The sequence below is a fragment of the Copadichromis virginalis genome, linkage group LG3 (genome assembly GCF_057382275.1).
Source record: "Copadichromis virginalis isolate Kocher_CV1m ecotype Utaka linkage group LG3, C_Virginalis_male_GT1.1, whole genome shotgun sequence".
NCBI lineage: Eukaryota > Metazoa > Chordata > Actinopteri > Cichliformes > Cichlidae > Copadichromis > Copadichromis virginalis.
This window is the reverse complement of record NC_140620.1, coordinates 3,198,398-3,218,013: the sequence shown is the minus strand read 5'-3', so window position 1 is coordinate 3,218,013 and position 19,616 is coordinate 3,198,398. Positions and strand designations below refer to the sequence as shown.

Below are 19,616 nucleotides of genomic sequence, written 5' to 3'. Positions count from 1 at the left end.
CACCAAACTCAGTTTTGCTCCTGCTTTATTTTTAAATATGCACACTTGTATGCTTGTGTGTTGTTGATGATGACGATTACTGGCAATAAAAATGTGAGTAAGGTACCGAATTCAGGTTTGCTCCCACTTTATTTTTAAATACGCATACGGTACTTGTATGCGCCCTATGGTCCAGTGCGCCTTATGTGTGTGTTAAATACAGTAATGGCACACATAACTGAGACTGCGCCTTTTAGCACAGTGCGCCTTATGGTCGTGAAAATACGGTACCTAAAAATGAACAGTAATCAGTTACTCTACTTTTTCAGTGGAAAAGTAATTTAATTACAGTAACGCGTTACTTAGTAACGCATTACACCCAACACTGGTGCTGTCCCCCGGTGTTTAAGTCTTCGTCCTTGGTTCGTCATGTTGAGTCTGCGTGCATTAATCTGTCACGTTTCCTGTGTTGTCAGGCTTGTATCATGTCTGTGTCGTTATGTTTCCTGTTTTATTTTTAAAAAGGTCTTGTGGGTCTTCCATGTTCATCTTTTTAGTTTCACTTGTTGTTGTCATTATGCTAATATGTGTCAGCTGTGTCCCCAGGTGTTCCCACTTCCCCTGATCACCTCCTGTGTGTATTTAGTCTGGGTGTGGCGGGGCACTCAGGCAGCTTTGCGCCGCACCCAGGACCAAAACAAATAGATCGCAGATCGCCGCCGGATGCCAGCAGCTGACTACGGCTGACTACGGCTACGGCCTTCCACACGCTTTGTTCCTCTTCAGGGGCCCGTTCTTCGTACCTCGCTAAGTAGGTTAGCTGGATTAGATTGTTGACGATTTCGCGTGATCTTGGATCGTTCGGTTCCCCGAAGCTCATCCGGGACTTGCTGTCATAGCAACAGAGCCGTAAGCGTAAACCTGCTCGGGAGCAGGTTTACTTTATGTAAACAGGATTAGATCGCGGCCACGCAGGTATGTCCGCTTCATTTATACGAAAGCAACAGCGATATTCCACCACTGTTCCACCATAAATAAATAACATCAATGTAACTAAAGATAATGCAGCACTTGATCCTTTTATTGATGTCACACAGATACATACAGGTCATTTCCTAAAAAAGGGAAATGTACTATTAACATTCTATTACATGTATGTGATTATTTCAGATGTAATTCATATTTCAGAGTAGTAATTGTAAATTACTTCGTGTAATCAAGATGAGAGACCACGGCTATAAAAGCGAAGGTGGATTTGGGAAGTCTGTCGCAGCCATGTCCTGTCCGTATACGCGAGCAACCCATTGCAGAAGGTGCAAGATTGATAAGGAGAGTCCTCAGAATTCAGCGTATATTGCGGGATAGACAGGATCCTTTAGCTCAGCGCGACAGTGTGCTCATAGAGAGATATCGATTTTCCCGTGAGGATATTATTTACTTAACCAACTTGTTGACGAGGGGGTGCAGGACCACCACCTGTCTTTTTTTGCTCTGCCCTTTTCTTGGTTGCTGTTATGAACAAACAGAGTATTACAGGGTCTCTTTCCAAGAGACGAAAAGCAATATAAGTGATAAATATTACCATTCTGTAGAATATTCTTATATTCCACTTTTACTTGTTCCCATGTTCTAGTGGGTCCTGTCGTGGCTCTAATGTGAAAGGGGATATAATATAATATAATATAATATAATATATACACGGTGCACGGTGGCACGGTGGTTAGCACTGTTGCCGCACAGCAAGAAGGTCCTGAGTTCAATTCCAACATCAGGCCGGGGTCTTTCTGTGTGGAGTTTGCATGTTCTCCCCGTGTTTGCGTGGGTTCCCTCCGGGTACTCCGGCTTCCTCCCACCGTCCAAAGACATGCAGCTTGTGGATAATTGGATAATCCAAATTGTCACTAGGTGTGAATGTGTGAGTGAATGTGAGTGCGAATGGTTGTTTGTCCCTGTGTGTTGGCCCTGCGACAGACTGGCGACCTGTCCAGGGTGTACCCTGCCTCTCGCCCTATGACAGCTGGGATAGGCTCCAGCGCCCCCCGCGACCCTGAAAAGGATAAGCGGAAGTGAATGGATGGATGGATGGATAATATAATATAATATAATATAATAAATCTACCCTACCGCCTACTGGTGTTGGCCAGAGGGGCCGATGGTGCGATATGGCAGCCTGGCTTCTGTCAGTCTGCCCCAGGGCAGCTGTGGCTACAACTGTAGCTGCTTCCACCAGTGTGTGAATGTGAGAGTGACTGAATAGTGGCATTGTAAAGCGCTTTGGGTGCCTTGGAAAGCGCTATATAAATCCACTCCATTATTATTATTATTATTGAATTACTTACGAGTTTGATTTGTCAGCAACTTTCTGCCAGCCCTCTCTCCTTGCTTTTGCAGCCTTTGCAGTGTTCTCTTGCGTTTTAATTAAACTCTGAAACTCCTGAAATCCCTCAATCAAGAGTTCTTGCTCTGCTGCCGAAAAATACCGAGCGCGCTCCTTCGACATTTTCGCTGACCAATCAAAGGGTTGCCGATCAATGTTTCTACTATCGATGCGTAGCCCCTGTTAAGCCACCCAGTGATGTCACATTACTGCATCCAGCTGTACTAATCGTCAACAACAGGTGTGTTCGGAGAACCAGAATAGCGAGCTCAGAGTTGGCGCGATGATTTGATCTTGGATGTAGTAAGCGAGGTACGAAGAACAGACCCCTGGACATCTTTCTGTGTGTGTGTGTAGATCCTGGACCCGAGCGAGTGTTTTGGAATCTGGCGAGGAGAGGAGCTTGTATAAGATTGTTTCCCCTGCACCTGGCGCCCCGGACCCTTTTCCCTGCCAAACTGCATACTCACCTGGTGTCTCACTGTAAATAAACGCACTGTCTCTTTTGCAAAGATTCCTGGTCTGCGCATGAGTCCGTTTCAAACACTGTGACATATTCACAGTTCCAACAACCATTTGATTTAAAACATAAGATTGTGAGTTTATTGATCTCTTCCCCATCAGGTTATTCCACATTTTAATCTTTTAATCTTTTTATTTTAAATACAGCTCATATAAAATAATCAGGGTCATGTTTGAATTGTTTGTATAGATTTTAGATTCATTTGATTTGGATTTTCTGTGAATATTTTCTGTTAAAGAGTGCCCCAATGCTGTTTTTATTTTTGTAATACCATTATTGTATTCATTGGAAATAACTAAATATTTTCTGTCTTAAGTTTCCAAAAATATTTGACATTTCTTCTTTTATGTCACGTGATGCAAAGCTTGATGGATAGAAAACATTACCTGATTACATCCAAATCAAATGTAACTTTATTAAATTTCTTAGTGAAATATGTTTCAATTAAGTATTTTCACACTAAAGAAAAGGTTAAGTGTAATTTTTCTACTAGTTTTACAAATCACTGAATGCCTGTTTCAAACACTTCAGTGTTAAACTTTTTTTTTTTGAACAAAGTAAGTGCTGACATTCATTGCTGTATACAAACTGATATCCTGTGATCTATCTTGGCTTTAATCCTGTAATACACTCAACAAAAATATAAACGCAACACCTTTGTTACTGCTCCCATTCCCCATGGGATGGACGTAGAGACCTAAAATTCATTCCAGATACACAATATAACCATCCCTCCCAAACAGTGGTCACAAATCAGTCCAAATGTGTGGTAGTGGGCACATCTGCTATATTGAGATAATCCATCCCACCTCACAGGTGTGCCACATCAGGATGCTGATCTGACATCATGAGTAGTGCACAGGTGTACCTCAGACTGCCCACAACAAAAGGCCACCCTGGAATGTGCAGTTTTTTGCGCTATTGGGGGTCTGGGGACCCAGAACCGGTCAGTATCTGGTGTGACCACCATTTGCCTCATGCAGTGCAACACATCGTCGCATGGAGTCTATCAGATTGTCAATTGTGGCCTGTGGAATGTTGGTCCACTCCACTTCAATGGCTGTGCGAGGTTGTTGGATATTCGTGGGAACTGGTACACGCTGTCGTATACGCCGGTCAAGCACATCCCGAACATGCTCAATGGGTGACATGTCCGGTGAGTATGCTGGCCATGCAAGAACTGGGACATTCTCAGCTGCCATCTGCCCTGAACAATGTGAACCATGATTCATCCGTGAAGCGCACACCTCTCCAACGTGCCAGACGCCATCGAATGTGAGCATTTGCCCACACAAGTCTGTTACGGCGACGAGCTGGAGTCAGGTCAAGACCCCGATGAGGACGACGGGCATGCAGTTGAGCGTCCCTGAGACGGTTTCTGACAGTTTGTGCAGAAATTGTTTGGTTGTGCAAACCAATTGTTCCAGCAGCTGTCTGGGTGGCTGGTCTCAGACGATCTTGGAGGTGAACCTGCTGGATGTGGAGGTCCTGGGCTGGTGTGGTTACACGAGGTCTGCGGTTGTGAGGCCGGTTGGATGTGCTGCCATATTCTCTGAAACGCCTGTGGAGACGGCTTATGGTTGAGAAATGAACATTCAATGCACGGGCGACAGATCTGGTTGACATTCCTGCTGTCAGCATGCCAATTGCACGCTCCCTCATTGCTTGTGGCATCTGTGGCATTTTGCTGTGAGACAAAACTGCACATTCCAGGGTGGCCTTTTGTTGTGGGCAGTCTGAGGTACACCTGTGCACTACTCATGATGTCAGATCAGCATCCTGATGTGGCACACCTGTGAGGTGGGATGGATTATCTCAATATAGCAGATGTGCCCACTACCACACATTTGGACTGATTTGTGACCACTGTTTGGGAGCGGTTCGCAGCCGAGTGTGAAGCAGCGGGAATGAGGATCAGCACCTCCAAATCTGAGGCCATGGTTCTCAGCCGGAAAAGGGTGGAGTGCCCACTCCGGGTCGGGGATGAGTTCCTGCCCCAAGTGGAGGAGTTCAAGTATCTCGGGGTCTTGTTTGCGAGTGATGGGAGAAGGGAGCCGGAGATCGACAGACGGATTGGGGCTGCAGCTGCAGTAATGCGGACGCTGCACCGGTCCGTCGTGGTGAAGAGGGAGCTGAGTGTAAAAGCGAAGCTCTCAATTTACCGGTCGATCTACGTCCCTACCCTCACCTATGGCCACGAGCTGTGGGTAGTGACCGAAAGAACGAGATCGCGGATACAAGCGGCAGAAATGAGCTTCCTCCGAAGGGTGGCTGGCCTCTCCCTTAGAGATAGGGTGAGAAGTTCGGCCATCCGGGAGGGGCTCAGAGTAGAGCCGCTGCTGCTCCACATCGAAAGGAGCCAGCTGAGGTGGTTCGGGCATCTGACAAGGATGCCCCCTGGGTGCCTCCTGGGTGAGGTGTTCGAGGCATGTCCCACCGGGAGGAGGCCCCGGGGCAGACCCAGGACACGCTGGAGAGATTATATCTCTCGGCTGGCCTGGGAACGCCTTGGTATTCCCCCGGATAAGCTGGAGGAGGTGGCTGGGGAGAGGGAGGTCTGGGCCTCTTTGCTTAGGCTGCTGCCCCCGCGACCCGGCCTCGGATAAAGCCGATGAAAATGGATGGATGGATGGATGGATGGATGGATGGGTTATATTGTGTATCTGGAATGAATTTTAGGTCTCTACGTCCATCCCATGGGGAATGGGAGCAGTAACAAAGGTGTTGCGTTTATATTTTTGTTGAGTGTATATAGTAGGAGGTCATCTGCGTATAGAGAAAGTTTATGTTCACTTGTGCCAAATCTGATTCCAGATATGGAGGCACTAGTACGAATGGCAACTGCTACTGGTTCGATCGCAATCGCGAAGAGCAAGGGGGAGCTTGGACAACCTTGTCTGCAGCCTCTAGTTACAGAGAAAGTGCCTGAGAGCACATCATTTGTTGTGATATTGGCTCTGGGGGCATTAAAAAGTGTCCTAACATAGCAGGTGAACTTCTCTCCAAAGCCCGTAGCTTCCATCGCCTGAAATAGAAAGCTTGTCTCAATCCTGTCACATGCTTCATTGGCATCCATGGAGATTGTTAGCAGGGGGTCTTGGTTTTTTTGAGCAGTGTTCAGTATATGGAGCAAACGTTGCACACTATCTGCTCCGTGCCTGTTTTTAATGAAGCCTGTTTGGTCAGCATGTATTATCTTAGGGATGATGTCTTCCAGTCTGAGTGCAATTATTTTAGATAATATTTTATAATCTGCATTTAAGAGGCTGAGGGGTCTGTAAGAGTCACATCTCTGTTTATCCTTGCCCGGTTAGGGAAGTAATGTGATTGTTGCAATTTCCAATTCTGGTAATTTATTATTTTCTAAAGCTTCTTTAATCATATTTGTAAGTGGCGTCAATAATTTATTAGAGAAAGCCTTATAATAATCGGGTCCAGGGGTCTTATTAATTTGTAAACACTTGAGGGCTTGAAGTACCTCCATCTCAGACATATCTGCATCAAGCAGTTCTTTGTCCTCGTTATGTAATTCAGGAAGAGTTATTCCATCTATAAATCTTTTTGCAGCAGTACTGTCAACCCCTCGCTCAGATTTATACAGATCTTCATAGAACCGTTTAAACTCGTCATTTATAAGTGCTGATTCATCAAGAGGTTTATCATCTTCCGTTAATATTGTATGTATAAATTTATCAGATGTTTCTTCCTTAATTTGCCAGAACAGTAGTTTACTTGTTTTGTTTCCAAATTCGTAGTAGTGATATCTAGTTCTGGCCATGGCTGCTTCCGCTCTGCTGGTGCATAGATTATCATATTGCAACCTTGTTTTTGTTAATATATTGAGGTATTCTTCCTTTTTGGTAGCAATATACAATTCCTGCTCCAAGTTTTTAATGTCAATCTCCAATTTAGTTGTCTTCTCTCTAATTTTTTTAGCCTTGTTGGCACCGTATGACATAACCATACCTCTCATATAGGCTTTGAGAGCTTCCCAGATATTGGCATGTGAAGAGGAATTTGAGTTGGTGTGGGACTGAACAAAAGTATTTTATCAGTACAATATAATCTGCAGTATGATCATTGCTTTAACAATGTAACAGATAGCTTTAAGATGGCCTTAAAATGTTTATGCATACTGTTACCATATTAACCTTGTATTCCAGATGCAGTTATAACTATTTTTATACACCTTGCAGTTTGTGCCTTTTAAAGAGTTGTGGCTCAGTCCATTAATGGAAGGTCAAGAGCTTTGTCCAGCGATATGTCTGGCCAATCCAGTGTGAGGTCGACTGGAGCTGTGGAAGGAATTGCAATACATGCTTACAAAACACTTATATCAGGTCATTCTTTATTATCTTTTATTTGTTCATATTCTTTTATTAAGTTTTAAGTAGCATCATTTGATTAAAACATTTATTCAATATATTACACATATAGTTTCAGTGGTGTACGTGCTGGCCTTCTGTCTGGTGGAAAAGGTTACAAGGTTCAGCTGGTGAGGTGAGAGGTGAAACTGAGTGCATTTCATGCTGACACACACACAGTAGATAGACTCATTTATAGGTGAGAGGTTAATCGTGTTTGCTTGCAGCTGCATTTTTGTGCGTGCAGAATTGCTAGTTTGTTGCAGAGCATGGCTTGAGGTTTTGGAGAAGCGAGAGTCAGAAGGATGACAGAAGCACCTGCCGTGGAGACAATGTTCTTTTAAACTGTGTTAAAAGTCATTGTGGTTTTGAAACCTATGTATGTATTGTATTTGTTTGACGTCATTTGTTTGACGTCATTAAATTTAAGCCCTATTGGTATAAAACATCTGCTTATGCATTGTTAGTCAGACATCAATGCTGTCTGCGTACAGCGCTGGTCCCTCCACGCGTGAAGTCAAATCATCGTTTGACTTCACCTGGCTGATCAGTGTTGTTATTTTTGGATTACCTCCTGTATCCATCCTCAATATTGAACCCTTAACATTGGCATCTAGGAATATTTCAATATTAATGTTCATATATGAAATAAAGCCAGCCTAGCATGTAGTTTTTAAACCTCCACCTGTAGGTTGCAGGTTGCGACATGTTGGTCGCCCAGGAGAGTTTGATGGGATTATGGTCTGAAAAAGTAGTTGCTAAGCAGGAGCAATCTATCACTGTTGCCGTCATATTTTGTGGTAAGAGAAACATATCAATTCTAGAGTGTGTATTATGTACTGTTGAAAAAAGGAGAAATCCCTCTGTCCTGGATGAAGGTTTCGCCACACATCAATTATGCCTATATCCTTCATACCCTGGTTCAGTGCTGTTGCTGCCTTTGATAGTGAAGTTGTTTTGGGTGAGGACCGATCCAGAGAAGGATTTAGGACCAAATTAAAGTCTCCACCCACAATATACTGGCCCTCAACTGTAGCCAGTTTCATTATTAAGTTGTTAAACAATAAAGGTTCATCGTAGTTAGGCCCATATATATTTACCAAAGTTATCTTATTTCTATTTATTTCACAATCTACAAGTACAAAACATTGCCCACCCAATCTCTTCGTAATGTTAAATGTTCAGCGTCTGTGAGGTGACTCTCCTGGATAAAAGCGACATCTACTCTCTGCCTCTTTAAGTATGTCAGCATTTTCTTCCCCTTAATGGGTGAATTGATCCCTCTAATATTCCAAGATATACAAGTTAGATGGACCATAATTTAAGTTTTTTATGTGAATATCTTGGACAGGTAAGTGTCATGGTATTTAACTCTGGGGATTTCTGAACACTTTCCTGCTTTTGTGCGTTTCGATGCTTTTGTGCGTTTCGCACCAGAACCTCTCGCCATAAGAACAGTTTCTTCCCCTCTGCTGTTGGACACATGAACAATAACCGTATGACTGTTCCCACCACTAACACATGACCCTACGCTGTGTTCACTGCATCATTCCATGTTTGGCACTGATCACCACCTGCACTCATGTATATATCTTTCTACGTAGCACTTTTAATTCTTATTCTTATTTTTATTTTTTCCTCTCTATTTAAGCGTTATCTGACAGTATGTTTGCACTGAAGTACCGCAGCAATTTCCTAATGTTGTAAACCTGCTCAACATTTGGCAATAAAACCCTTTCTGATTCTGATTCTGATTCTGACCTGTTTGTCCGGTAGGCAAACTGCAGAGGGTCCAGCTGGTGGCCTGTAATGTCCTTCAGATGGGCTAACACCAGTCGTTCGAAGGATTTCATGACCACAGACGTCAAGGCGACAGGTCTGTAGTCATTCAGTCCTGTGATGGTGGGTTTCTTGGGAACAGGGATGATGGTGGAGCGTTTGAAGCAGGAGGGAACTTCACACAGCTCCAGGGATCTGTTGAAGATGCGAGTAAAGATGGGAGCCAGCTGTTCAGCACAGGTTTTGAGGCAGGAGGGTGAGACGCCGTCTGGTCCGGGGGCTTTCCTGGGCTTCTGTTTCTGGAATAGTCGGCTCACATCCTGAGTGTGTATTCTGAGTTTCAGGGAGGAGGAAAGGGGGGTGAGAGGTGTGGTGGAGGTCGTTGAGTCTGGATTGGAGAGGGTGGGGGTGGTCGTTGAGTCTGGATTGGGGAGGGTGGTGGTGGTCGTTGAGTCTGGATTGGAGAGGGTGGTGGTGGTCATTGGGTCTGGATTGGAGAGGGTGGGGGTGGTCGTTGAGTCTGGATTGGGGAGGGTGGGGGTGGTCGTTGAGTCTTGATTGGGGCGCAGGGTGAAGGGGGGAGAGGTGGAAGGTGTGTTGGGGGTCAATGTCTGAAGCAATGTCCCTGGGGAGGGGAGGGTGGGGCGTGGGAGTCTGTCCGTCTCAAACCTGCAGTAGAAAGTGTTTAACTCGTTGGCCAGGTCTTTGTTTGCTTCAATAGTGGATGGGGGGCGTCTGTAGCTGGTGATTTCCTGCAGGCCCCTCCACACTGACGCAGGGTCGTTGGCTGAGAGCCGTTCTTCCAGCTTCTGGGAGTAGATGCTTTTAGCTGCTTTGATCTCCTTGGTCAGTGTGTTCCTGGCTTGCTTGTACAGGGCCCTGTCACCACTTCTGTAGGCGTCCTCCTTGGCCTTACGAAGATGTTGGAGTTTAGGAGTGAACCATGGTTTATTGTTGTTGTATGTGCAAAAGGTCTTTGTTGGCACACACACGTCTTCACAGAAACTGATGTATGATGTCACAGTGTCCGTGAGCTCATCTAGGTTCTCAGATGCAGCTTCAAAAACAGTCCAATCAGTGCAGTCGAAACAGTCCTGCAGTTCCTGCTTTGCTGCGTTAGTCCACTTCTTCACAGTTTTGACTACAGGCTTGGCACGTTTGAGTTTTTGCCTATAAACTGGAATAAGATGGACCATGCAGTGATCAGAATGTCCCAAAGCTGCCTGGGGCACAGAGCGATAGGCATCTTTTAGAGTGGTGTAGCAGTGATCCAGTATGATGTTGTCCCTGGTGGGGCAGTCTATATGCTGTCTGTATTTAGGGAGTTCGTGGTTTAGGTTTGCTCTGTTAAAATCCCCAAGAATAATTGTAAAGGAATCCAGGAATGTCCTCTCCAGGGTAGTAATCTGGTCAGCCAGCTCGCACAGTGCGTTGTTCGCGTTGGCCTGTGGAGGGATGTAAACTCCGACCAGCATGAAGGAAGAAAACTCCCGCGGTGAATAAAAAGGTTTACAGTTGATGAGAAAACTTTCCAAGTGTTTCTGTAACACTGTGACATCAGTACACCAACCTTCATTAATGTAGAAGCAGACTGCACCCCCCTTTGTTTTCCCTGAGAGCTCTGTTTCGCGGTCCGCCCGGTGAAGTTGGAAGCCCGGCAGATTTAAGACAGCGTCTGGGACTCGCTCACTGAGCCAGGTTTCAGTGAAGCAGAGGGCAGCAGAGCGTGCAAAGTCCTTGTTAGTCCGGTTTAAGAGCAGTAATTCGTCCACTTTGTTTGGAACAGAGCGGAGATTCGCGAGGTGAATGGAGGGGAGTGCCGTGCGGAATCCTCGCCGACGTAGTTTCACCAGCGCGACTCCCCCGTCTACGTCTTCTCCAGGAGCCACAGAGAGCTGCTGCGCCTCCAACTAAAATCGCCAAAAAACTTTCCGGGTTTGTGAAAAATGGATAAGAACTATAGTGAGACGACTGCCTGAACTGCCTGATGTTTCGCAGTTCATCTCTGGAGAAAGTGATGTGGTCTGAGTGACCAAAAGCGCAGAAAATAAACAGAAACAAGAAAAGTGCGAGAGAGCGCAGTACCGAGGCTCCCATCCGCGGCGCCATCTTGGATCATAATATTCAATTTCAATCAAAAACAAATTAAATGATGGGGTTGAGTTTTGAAATTTACATTCATGTATGTGGAATTTGCCCAATAAGATGGAGCGGCTGAAGAGTGAACTGTCAAAAGTACTGAATATGACGTCACTTATTTATGTGCGAATGTTTAATAATTAAAGTCAGTCATATATCCACAAACACAACACGCTGAAAGTCAGTATATATGTATATGTGTGTGTGTATATATATATCTCATAATAATCTGACAATACTATAATATTGTCCATATTATATTTACATTACCACAGTGAGATGACTTTAGTCTCATGAATAACATCAGCTAATTGTTATTTACAAACTAATCACACGCCTCTCACTTCCGCACTTCTCTTACTACTTCAAGCGTGCGGTCTCTTAATTGGGACACAGCCAGTGTGTTTGTTTTTTTTGTTTTTTTTGTCCCGTTTGGATCTTTAGCCATCAGAATTGTTGTCTTAAGGCCAAGAAAGATGCCAAGTGGATTTATTTTACCAAGTGGATCATCGTGGCCTTGCCATATTGGTCCATTTGATTGACCTTTATTATAATTATGAGTTTATTTTATTTTCAGTTGTTACAAACGGGACAGACATGACTGGGGGATAGGACAGGGGGAAAGAATGAAAGAAAGAGAGGGAGAGAAAGAAAACCAAAGGGGAGAAGAGACGGTGAGAAGGGGGGAAGAGAGAAAAAAAACAAACAACAAAAAAAACTCCTGGGTCACCTGTATGGAGAAAAAAAACAAAAAAACAGAGGAGACAGCAAACAACAAAGAGCAACATAATAATAAAAAAAAAAGCACCATCACAATAAACTAGCTAGCAGTAGATATCAATAATTACTAAATAATAAACGATATTGTGCAGCACGCAAGATAGACAGCGCACAGTGTGCTTTGAGGCAGCAGCCAAGAAAGCTGTAGTCCGCGTCTGTGAATACCCGTGTGTACACCCGTGTGCATACCTGTGTGGATCAGCATGCTTGCATTCCAAAGGTTTCTCCATGTAACGATCTGCTAGGGAGTGTGGGGGGGCCACAGCCCTGTCCTCTATGGTATCAAACAGGTATGGAGGAGATCAAAACTCCAGACATCCAGAGGCCCCCAGAACACAAGAGACCAAGGAAGACCAACAGAGGGGCAGCCGCGCCACTGTCCCAGTAAGAGCTGAGGAGAGTCCCAGATGAGAGTTCACTCAGCAGCCGCGGAGCAGAAGCCAGGGGGAGTTGCAGTGACGCGCCCGTGAGCTCCGCCGGCAGCCAGCTGTGCCTGAGTGACCGAGCCCCAGGCCGAGAGGCCGGGGGCACCCCACCTCCGAAGTGGCCCGAGCGAGCCCCAATAAGCGGCCGCCAAGGAGTGAGCCGGTGTGTACCCGGACGCCCACCCCCAGACACAAAGAACCACCAACGCACCGACACCTGAGGGAGTCCGCCACCGGCAGGGGAAGTGGTGGTGGTGGAGATAGGCCTCCAAACCTTGGAGGGCCTGAGATGTCCCCAGAGAGGTGGCGTCTGATACCCAACCTGACATATAGACACAGACATACAGGCACACACAGATACAAACATCCATTCCCACCCTCATGCTCTCATATGCACTCACTCCACACTCAACCAACGTGGAGACAGACATAAAGAGACGCTGTACACACGATCACACTCCCCAAGCGTACTCTACGAACCGGGTCTAGGTACCCTTGCCCCTGGAGGGGGGAACTGCACCCAGACCCAGGTGGTGTTACCCTTTTCCCTGCAGTGGGGAGAGGCAGACCACCCCGACTCCGCAGCAGCAGGGAGGCCCCACACTCCAGACCGCAGTCGGACGGCCAACTCCTCCTACTAGCCCCCCTGCTCCAGCAGGCAGCAGAGAATGGGGGTGGGAGAAGACTCCAAACCTCCCTCCACCCGCTCATTGTAGTGTTGATGCATGTGTGTTCTAAGGTGCAATTAAAACCCAGGAGGGCATGGAGCTACCTGCCAAGGAGCAGCAGGTAAGCGCATAGTCCCTCCTGATAGCCCTCAATGTCTACGTGTATTTAAAATTGAGAGGTGGGCAACGACGCCAGGGGTGAGGTGTACACCTTGATGGTAACTTGGACTCCGTGTATCGTGCCCACCCCCAAGATCCTATATGTATGTGTAATGAGAGTGTGAGTAATGTGAATGTCTAAGTTGTGGGATAAAATTGAGGCAGAGGCAGCCAGAAGGGGACAGAGGGGGGGGTAGCCTCCTCTGCACCCTGGTGACATACCCCTACTCCAAGGCCCTGCATGTGTGGGTGGTTGTGGTGGAGCGGGAAGAGGGAGGCAGCTGGAGATGGGGAGGGAAGGAAGGGAGGGGCAGGTGTGTTTGTTTTGATTCGTGGCCTTCTAACGTGTCGCCGGGATCCCACAATGCACTGCGGCGTGACGTCAACTCCAAAGCCCTTTAATCCATAATTTAAATATAATATGTCCAATATTATAGTTATTGTCAGAGTATTAGGATATATTACAGCAGTGAGTGAACTCTGTGCCTCTGAGCTTCAGTAAAGATTCAAGTTGCAGTTATTTATATTTCCTGTCACCTTAAATCTTCACTCAAAGACAAGTATCTGTGACAGTGTGTATACAGATGTGTTATATATAAGAGACAAATGTTGTTCGTTTAATATGTTGGCATTACTAAATGTGGCTCAGTGCTTACATATATGTGTAAAAAGCAAATGTAGGAGCTGTGATAACTGTGTCTGATAGAATGAAGAGTCGACTGATATATGAAATATTCCTTTATTGGGTGAGAAAATCAGACCATGTCATAACTGCTGTAAGTCACACAGAATAGATATCAGAGCCTTAAACAGGCTGACGTCTGCTAAATGGGTCAAACTGGGCAGAAAGTCTACAAACACATAACATCCTTATAGAATATGATGTAACACTATAGATCAACTTAGCTCAGAATATATAAAGCATATAAACAGTTACAGCAATATGATGCAACAAACACAGCAGCTACTGATCCAAAATACTCAAAGCTTCATAGAACTGAAACCAACATTTATTTTAGCTCCATTCTGCTGCTGATACAGACTTTAGGTTTCTGAACATTAAACTTGTTGCTGCCTTTCATAGTGTGTAACTTGAAGGCCCTGAGTACTTTCTCCCACACTGGAAACACTGGGATGATCACATTATTTGAACATTACCTAACGAACATTACCTACCTAACATATGATGGAGGCGTAAAGTCTTTGTGTCTGTAAAAGTTTCCTGCTGACAAACACAGCTGTGACTCTCACTGTCACAGTAACACACATGAACTCAGGTGTGTTTTAAACTGTAAACTATTTAAATAACACATGAAGTCATATTTCACAGTGTTTGTAAACAAACTGAATCATTTTATTAAAATAAAGTTGGTTTTATTTTGAAAATCCTCAGTGTGGAAGCTGATCTGGCTGAACTTTATTTTGAAGAGTCTATAAATATTGATTATTGATCGGTGCTGTGTGTGTCAGATCATGTTCACCTCCAGCTGCTGTCTGCCTGGACACTGATGACATCATGAGCTGTGAGCTCTGTGATTGGCTGCTGTGTGTTAGAGCTCAGCTGCACTTTCAGTCACTCACAGACTCTCACACACACTCTGTGAGGTCCACACACACACTCACTCTGTGAGGTCCACACACACACACACACACTCAGAGTTTAACTGTCAGAGAGCTGCTGATGAAGATGAAGGAGTTGCTCCTCTTCCTCTCCTGTGTCCTCTGTGTCTCTGCTGACGGTGAGTTTGTCTCTGTAAACAGCAGCTTATTGATCAGGTCATTGATCAGGTCACTGATCAGTGTTTGATGTGTTTCAGCTCTGCACAGTGACATTACTGTCACTGGCTGTTCAGACTCTGATGGAGAGAAGATGTATGGACTGGATGGTGAAGAGGTTGCCTACGCAGACTTCAACAAAAAGGAGATGATCGACCCTCAGCCTCCTTTTATTGATCGTATCACTTACCAGGAAGGAACTTATGAATATGCTGTGGCTGATCAACAGATCTGCAGAGAGAACATGAAGCTTTTTGGTAAAGGCATGAAGGACTACCCTCCAGAACAGGGTAAATACAACATGTAACACCTGTCTCACCTCACCTGTGTTTACCTGCACGCTCTGTAGAGTAACACACTGATGACATCATCAGCACTGATTTACTTTGTCCAATCAAACACAGCCAGCTTCAACCTGATTAAATATAAGAAATAATTCCACCTTAAGCACATTCAGACTGATCATGTGTACAGAAACACTGACGTGTTTATATTAAAGATCACAGTGTATTTTATTTTTCCTCCTCTTAGTTCCTCTGAAGCTGAACTGAGTCTGTCTGTAGTTTAACTTCATGATTCTGACCTCACTCTAGCTTCTCTCACACAGACAGTGATGACATCATCTGACTGAACACCTGAACGTTTTATTGATGTTTATTATCATCATGATCACCTGCTGATGGGAACCAGCTGAAGCTCTGATCCTCTGCCTGATGTGTTTGTGCACAGATGCTCCTTCAGGTGTGATGATCTACACCAGAGATGAGGTGGAGTTTGGAGAGAATAACACTCTGATCTGTCACGTGACTGGTTTCTATCCTGCTCCTGTCAACGTCTCCTGGACCAAGAACGGACAGAAGGTCACAGGATCCAGCATCAACACTCCCTATCCCAACAAAGATGGGACCTTCAAACAGACATCCAGACTGCAGTTCACCCCACAGCTGGGAGACATCTACAGCTGTGCAGTGCAACATCTGGCCCTGACAGAACCACTGACCAAGATCTATGGTGAGAAAACTTTATTTAAACACAGAGCACTGACAAAAGATTGAACCTAGTGTTCATCAGAATAGGACTGACAGTTTGAGACAGATGTGTGTTTTTCCTCTTTGCCTCCAGATGTGAAGGTTCATGTCTGTGTTTGTGTCTCCAGAGGTGGAGGCGTCCGCTCGCTCTGATCCAGGTGTTGGACCCTCTGTGTTCTGTGGAGTGGGTCTGACTCTCGGTCTGCTCGGTGTGGCTGCTGGAACCTTCTTCCTCGTCAAAGGAAACGAGTGCAGCTGATTGGCTCACGGTGATGATGTCATCATAGTTCTACAATGAGCTCATAATGAGTGTGTGTTATTGTTGTGTGTGCAGACTTCACCTGTAATGAACTTCTGCTTCCTGTCTACCTGTCTCACCTGCTTTAGGTTAATCTCCTGTATGAGCTGTCCTGTCACCATCTGTGTCAATAAGGTTCAACTCTGGGATTCAAAGCAAACTAAAGCTCCCTCGTCACAGTGAGTATCTCCACCATCCATCCAGCAGATTCCACCTGGAACCTTTTCCTGCCACAAAAACAAAGGAGACAAAAGTCAAATTAATGAGACTGAGACCAGTTTTATCTGAACTCAGTGTGTTCATAAACTTCTATAATGAGTCCTTGTTTATCAACAGTGTTGGGGAGTAACGGAATACATGTACCGCCGTTACGTATTTAGAATACAAAATATGAGTAACTGTATTCCGTTACAGTTACCGTTTAAAAAGGTGGTATTCAGAATACAGTTACTTTGTTGAAATAAATGGATTACACTGCGGTACTTTCCTGTTTCATATTGTCGCGGGTCAGGACTGTTTGGGTTTTGTTTGACAGCTACGTGCTGTTGATCCAGGCGGCAGCGTTACAGTTGCCATGGTTACAGGGCGCGCTCTCTCTCTGCGACTGTGTGTTTCCTGGGTGAGAGAGGCCTTTTCGTTGTTGTTGTTGTTGTGCTAAGCTAACAGGCAGAATGCTACAAGCATAGCTCTAAAGAATGTAGCATCATGGGCAGTGTAGTCCGTGCTGCAGGGAGAATGGACTGCCATACACGTTATGTGTCTGTGAGGAAGAGGAGGGAGAAAAAGGGGAGTGGAAAGGTACGAGTTGTCATCGAGGAAAAACGGGAGCTGGAAGCATGTAAATATAATAATAACCACTGCAGCCAAGAAGAGTGCCTGACGAGCCCAGTTGTAAGTAAGCTATTAAGACTCGACCGTGTTCGTGTTTTCCTCCGAAAACAATAAGTTCCGTTGGAGCAGCCTTTCAACGCCTCTCTCTGTCTCTCGCTGCAAAGTCGACCCACACAACAAAGTAAAGCTATTTTTCGGCTAGTATTAGTCAGAGGTCCCTTTACTACAGTTCGGAGTCGCGGACCTTCAGTAATAGTAATAAATCACACAGCAATAGTACATTCACGTTGTTGTAAAAAGCATGATAATATATTAAGTAATCCAAAGTATTCAGAATACGTTACTGTCATTGAGTAACGTAACGGAATACGTTACAGAATACATTTTGGGGCATGTATTCTGTAATCTGTAATGGAATACATTTTAAAAGTAACCTTCCCAACACTGTTTATCAAACTGTTTCAGATTTCCATGTATCAATAAAAAACATCAGAGTAATAAACCCACAAATCTGAGTGTTCTTCCTGTGTCTTTACAAATATTCATGGATCCATTTCACTCTCTGTGGTTTGCTTCTCAGAGCTGAGTCAGGAGTGTCTGAGCAGGTTCATGTTTCCTGTGTATAATCATGTGATTTCATTGGTCACAGATGACATTACTGTTTTTTTTTTTTGCCTGTCCTGTTTGGCTCTTTTGCATCAGAATTATTGTCTAAAGGCAAAGAAAGATGCCCAACAGATTTACTTTACCAAACTGACCATCCCAGCCTTGCCGTAATGGTCCATTTGATTCACCTTTTATTGTTTATTTTATTTTCACTTACTGAATACGGGACAGACTTGACTGGGAGAAAGAAAGAGAAAGAGCTGAGAAGAGGGACGGGGGAGAAGGGCAAAAAACAAAAACCAACTAAATAAGCAGACAAAAAAATATATCTATTGATCACCTGGATCACCTGTTGAGAAAGAAAAAAGAAAACAAGCAGAAGAAAAGAGCAACATAATAAACAACATCACGATGATATATGACCAACTGAAGACCCACAGAGGGGCAGCCGCACCACTGTCCCAGAAAGAGCTGAGGAGAGTCCCAGATGACGTTACTGAATTCCAGTATTTGAAAGCAATTTCAGATTGAACACACAGGCTCTTTAATTCTAATAGAAGAGTCTGTGTGTGTGTGTGTGTGTGTGTGTGTGTGTGTGTGTGTGTTTGTGTGTGTGTGTGTGTGTGTGTGTGTGTGTTTGTGTGTGTGTGTGTTTGTGTGTGTGTGAGTGTGTGTGTGTGTTTGTGTGTGTGTGTGTTTGTGTGTGTGTGAGTGTGTGTGTGTGTTTGTGTGTGTGTGAGTTTGTGTGTGTGTGAGTGTGTGTGTGTGTTTGTGTGTGTGTGTGAGTGTGAGTGTGTGTGTGTGTGTGTGTGTGTGTGTGTGTGTGTGTGTGTGTGTTTGTGTGTGTGTGTGTTTGTGTGTGTGTGTGAGTGTGAGTGTGTTTGTGTGTGTGTGTGTGTGTGTGTGTGTTTGTGTGTGTGTGTGAGTGTGAGTGTGTTTGTGTGTGTGTGTGAGTGTGAGTGTGTTTGTGTGTGTGTGTGTGTGTGTGTGTGTGTGTTTGTGTGTGTGTGTGTTTGTGTGTGTGTTTGTGTGTGTGTGTGTTTGTGTGTGTGTGAGTGTGTGTGTGTGTTTGTGTGTGTGTGTGTTTGTGTGTGTGTGAGTGTGTGTGTGTGTTTGTGTGTGTGTGTGAGTGTGAGTGTGAGTGTGTGTGTGTGTGTGTGTGTGAGTCTGCTAATAACAGCAGTTTAAATAAAAATCAGTGAGTGTTTGTAGAAATGAATCCAACATGTTTCTAACGCTGCTGTAACATGTTTTAATACCTGACATTTCAATGACTGAAGCAGCATTTACATTGACTCTGACAATCACGTTGAGATGAACTCTTTTCCTCGTCAACAGTCTGATCACTGACACATCTATGAGCTGAAACGTGCTGTTAGACTCTGACTGAATGTCTCCATTGAATATGATTTAGTCTGCGTGAATATCTAAACAGAAAATGTGAATTACAAACATTTAAAGTTCATCTGAACCTTTGCTCTGAATGTAGCAGTGAAATGTGATTCAGCTGCTCTGGAGCCTGAAACTGAAAAATAAATCTATACTACATAATACATCACACTGCACATTAACTAAGAAACAGATTTCATGAGACGCATTTTCAGTCCAATATCCATGAGATCTGTGCCGTCCACACAGAGGAACATCAGAGCTCCACAGAAATGTTTCACAATAAGAGTGCTTCTGTCCTTTTAAGTTGAAAGAGACAGGAAGTGTGAGTATAAACAGTGTGATGCAGTAAATTCAATTGATCAAAAGTACTGAGAAAGAGAGGATTACTTATTATTAATGAAGAAGAAGAGGACAGGTGTGTAAATATGACCCCTGTTAATATGAGAGGTTATCATTATTATCACAGCAGTGCATTAGTGGTTGATTTAATGT

At 44.6% G+C, this 19,616-nt stretch overlaps 1 protein-coding gene across 2 annotated transcripts; it reads left to right on the top strand.

Annotated features, from left to right (window-relative positions):
* The first annotated feature begins 14,784 nt into the window (after nt 1-14,784).
* LOC146712323 (HLA class II histocompatibility antigen, DR alpha chain-like) lies at nt 14,785-17,061 on the top strand. 2 transcript variants are annotated; one of them, XM_085452039.1, is made up of 5 exons: nt 14,785-14,932; nt 15,011-15,259; nt 15,699-15,980; nt 16,126-16,266; nt 16,385-17,061. In XM_085452039.1, exons 1-4 carry the CDS (start codon nt 14,875-14,877, stop codon nt 16,254-16,256), a joined length of 720 nt encoding a protein of 239 aa, XP_085308165.1. In that variant the 5' UTR covers nt 14,785-14,874; the 3' UTR covers nt 16,257-16,266; nt 16,385-17,061. The 2 variants fall into 2 exon arrangements, with proteins under 2 accessions (XP_085308165.1, XP_085308164.1); XM_085452038.1 differs by lacking the exon at nt 16,385-17,061 and having other exon boundaries at nt 16,126-16,377.
* Nucleotides 17,062-19,616: the final 2,555 nt, after the last annotated feature.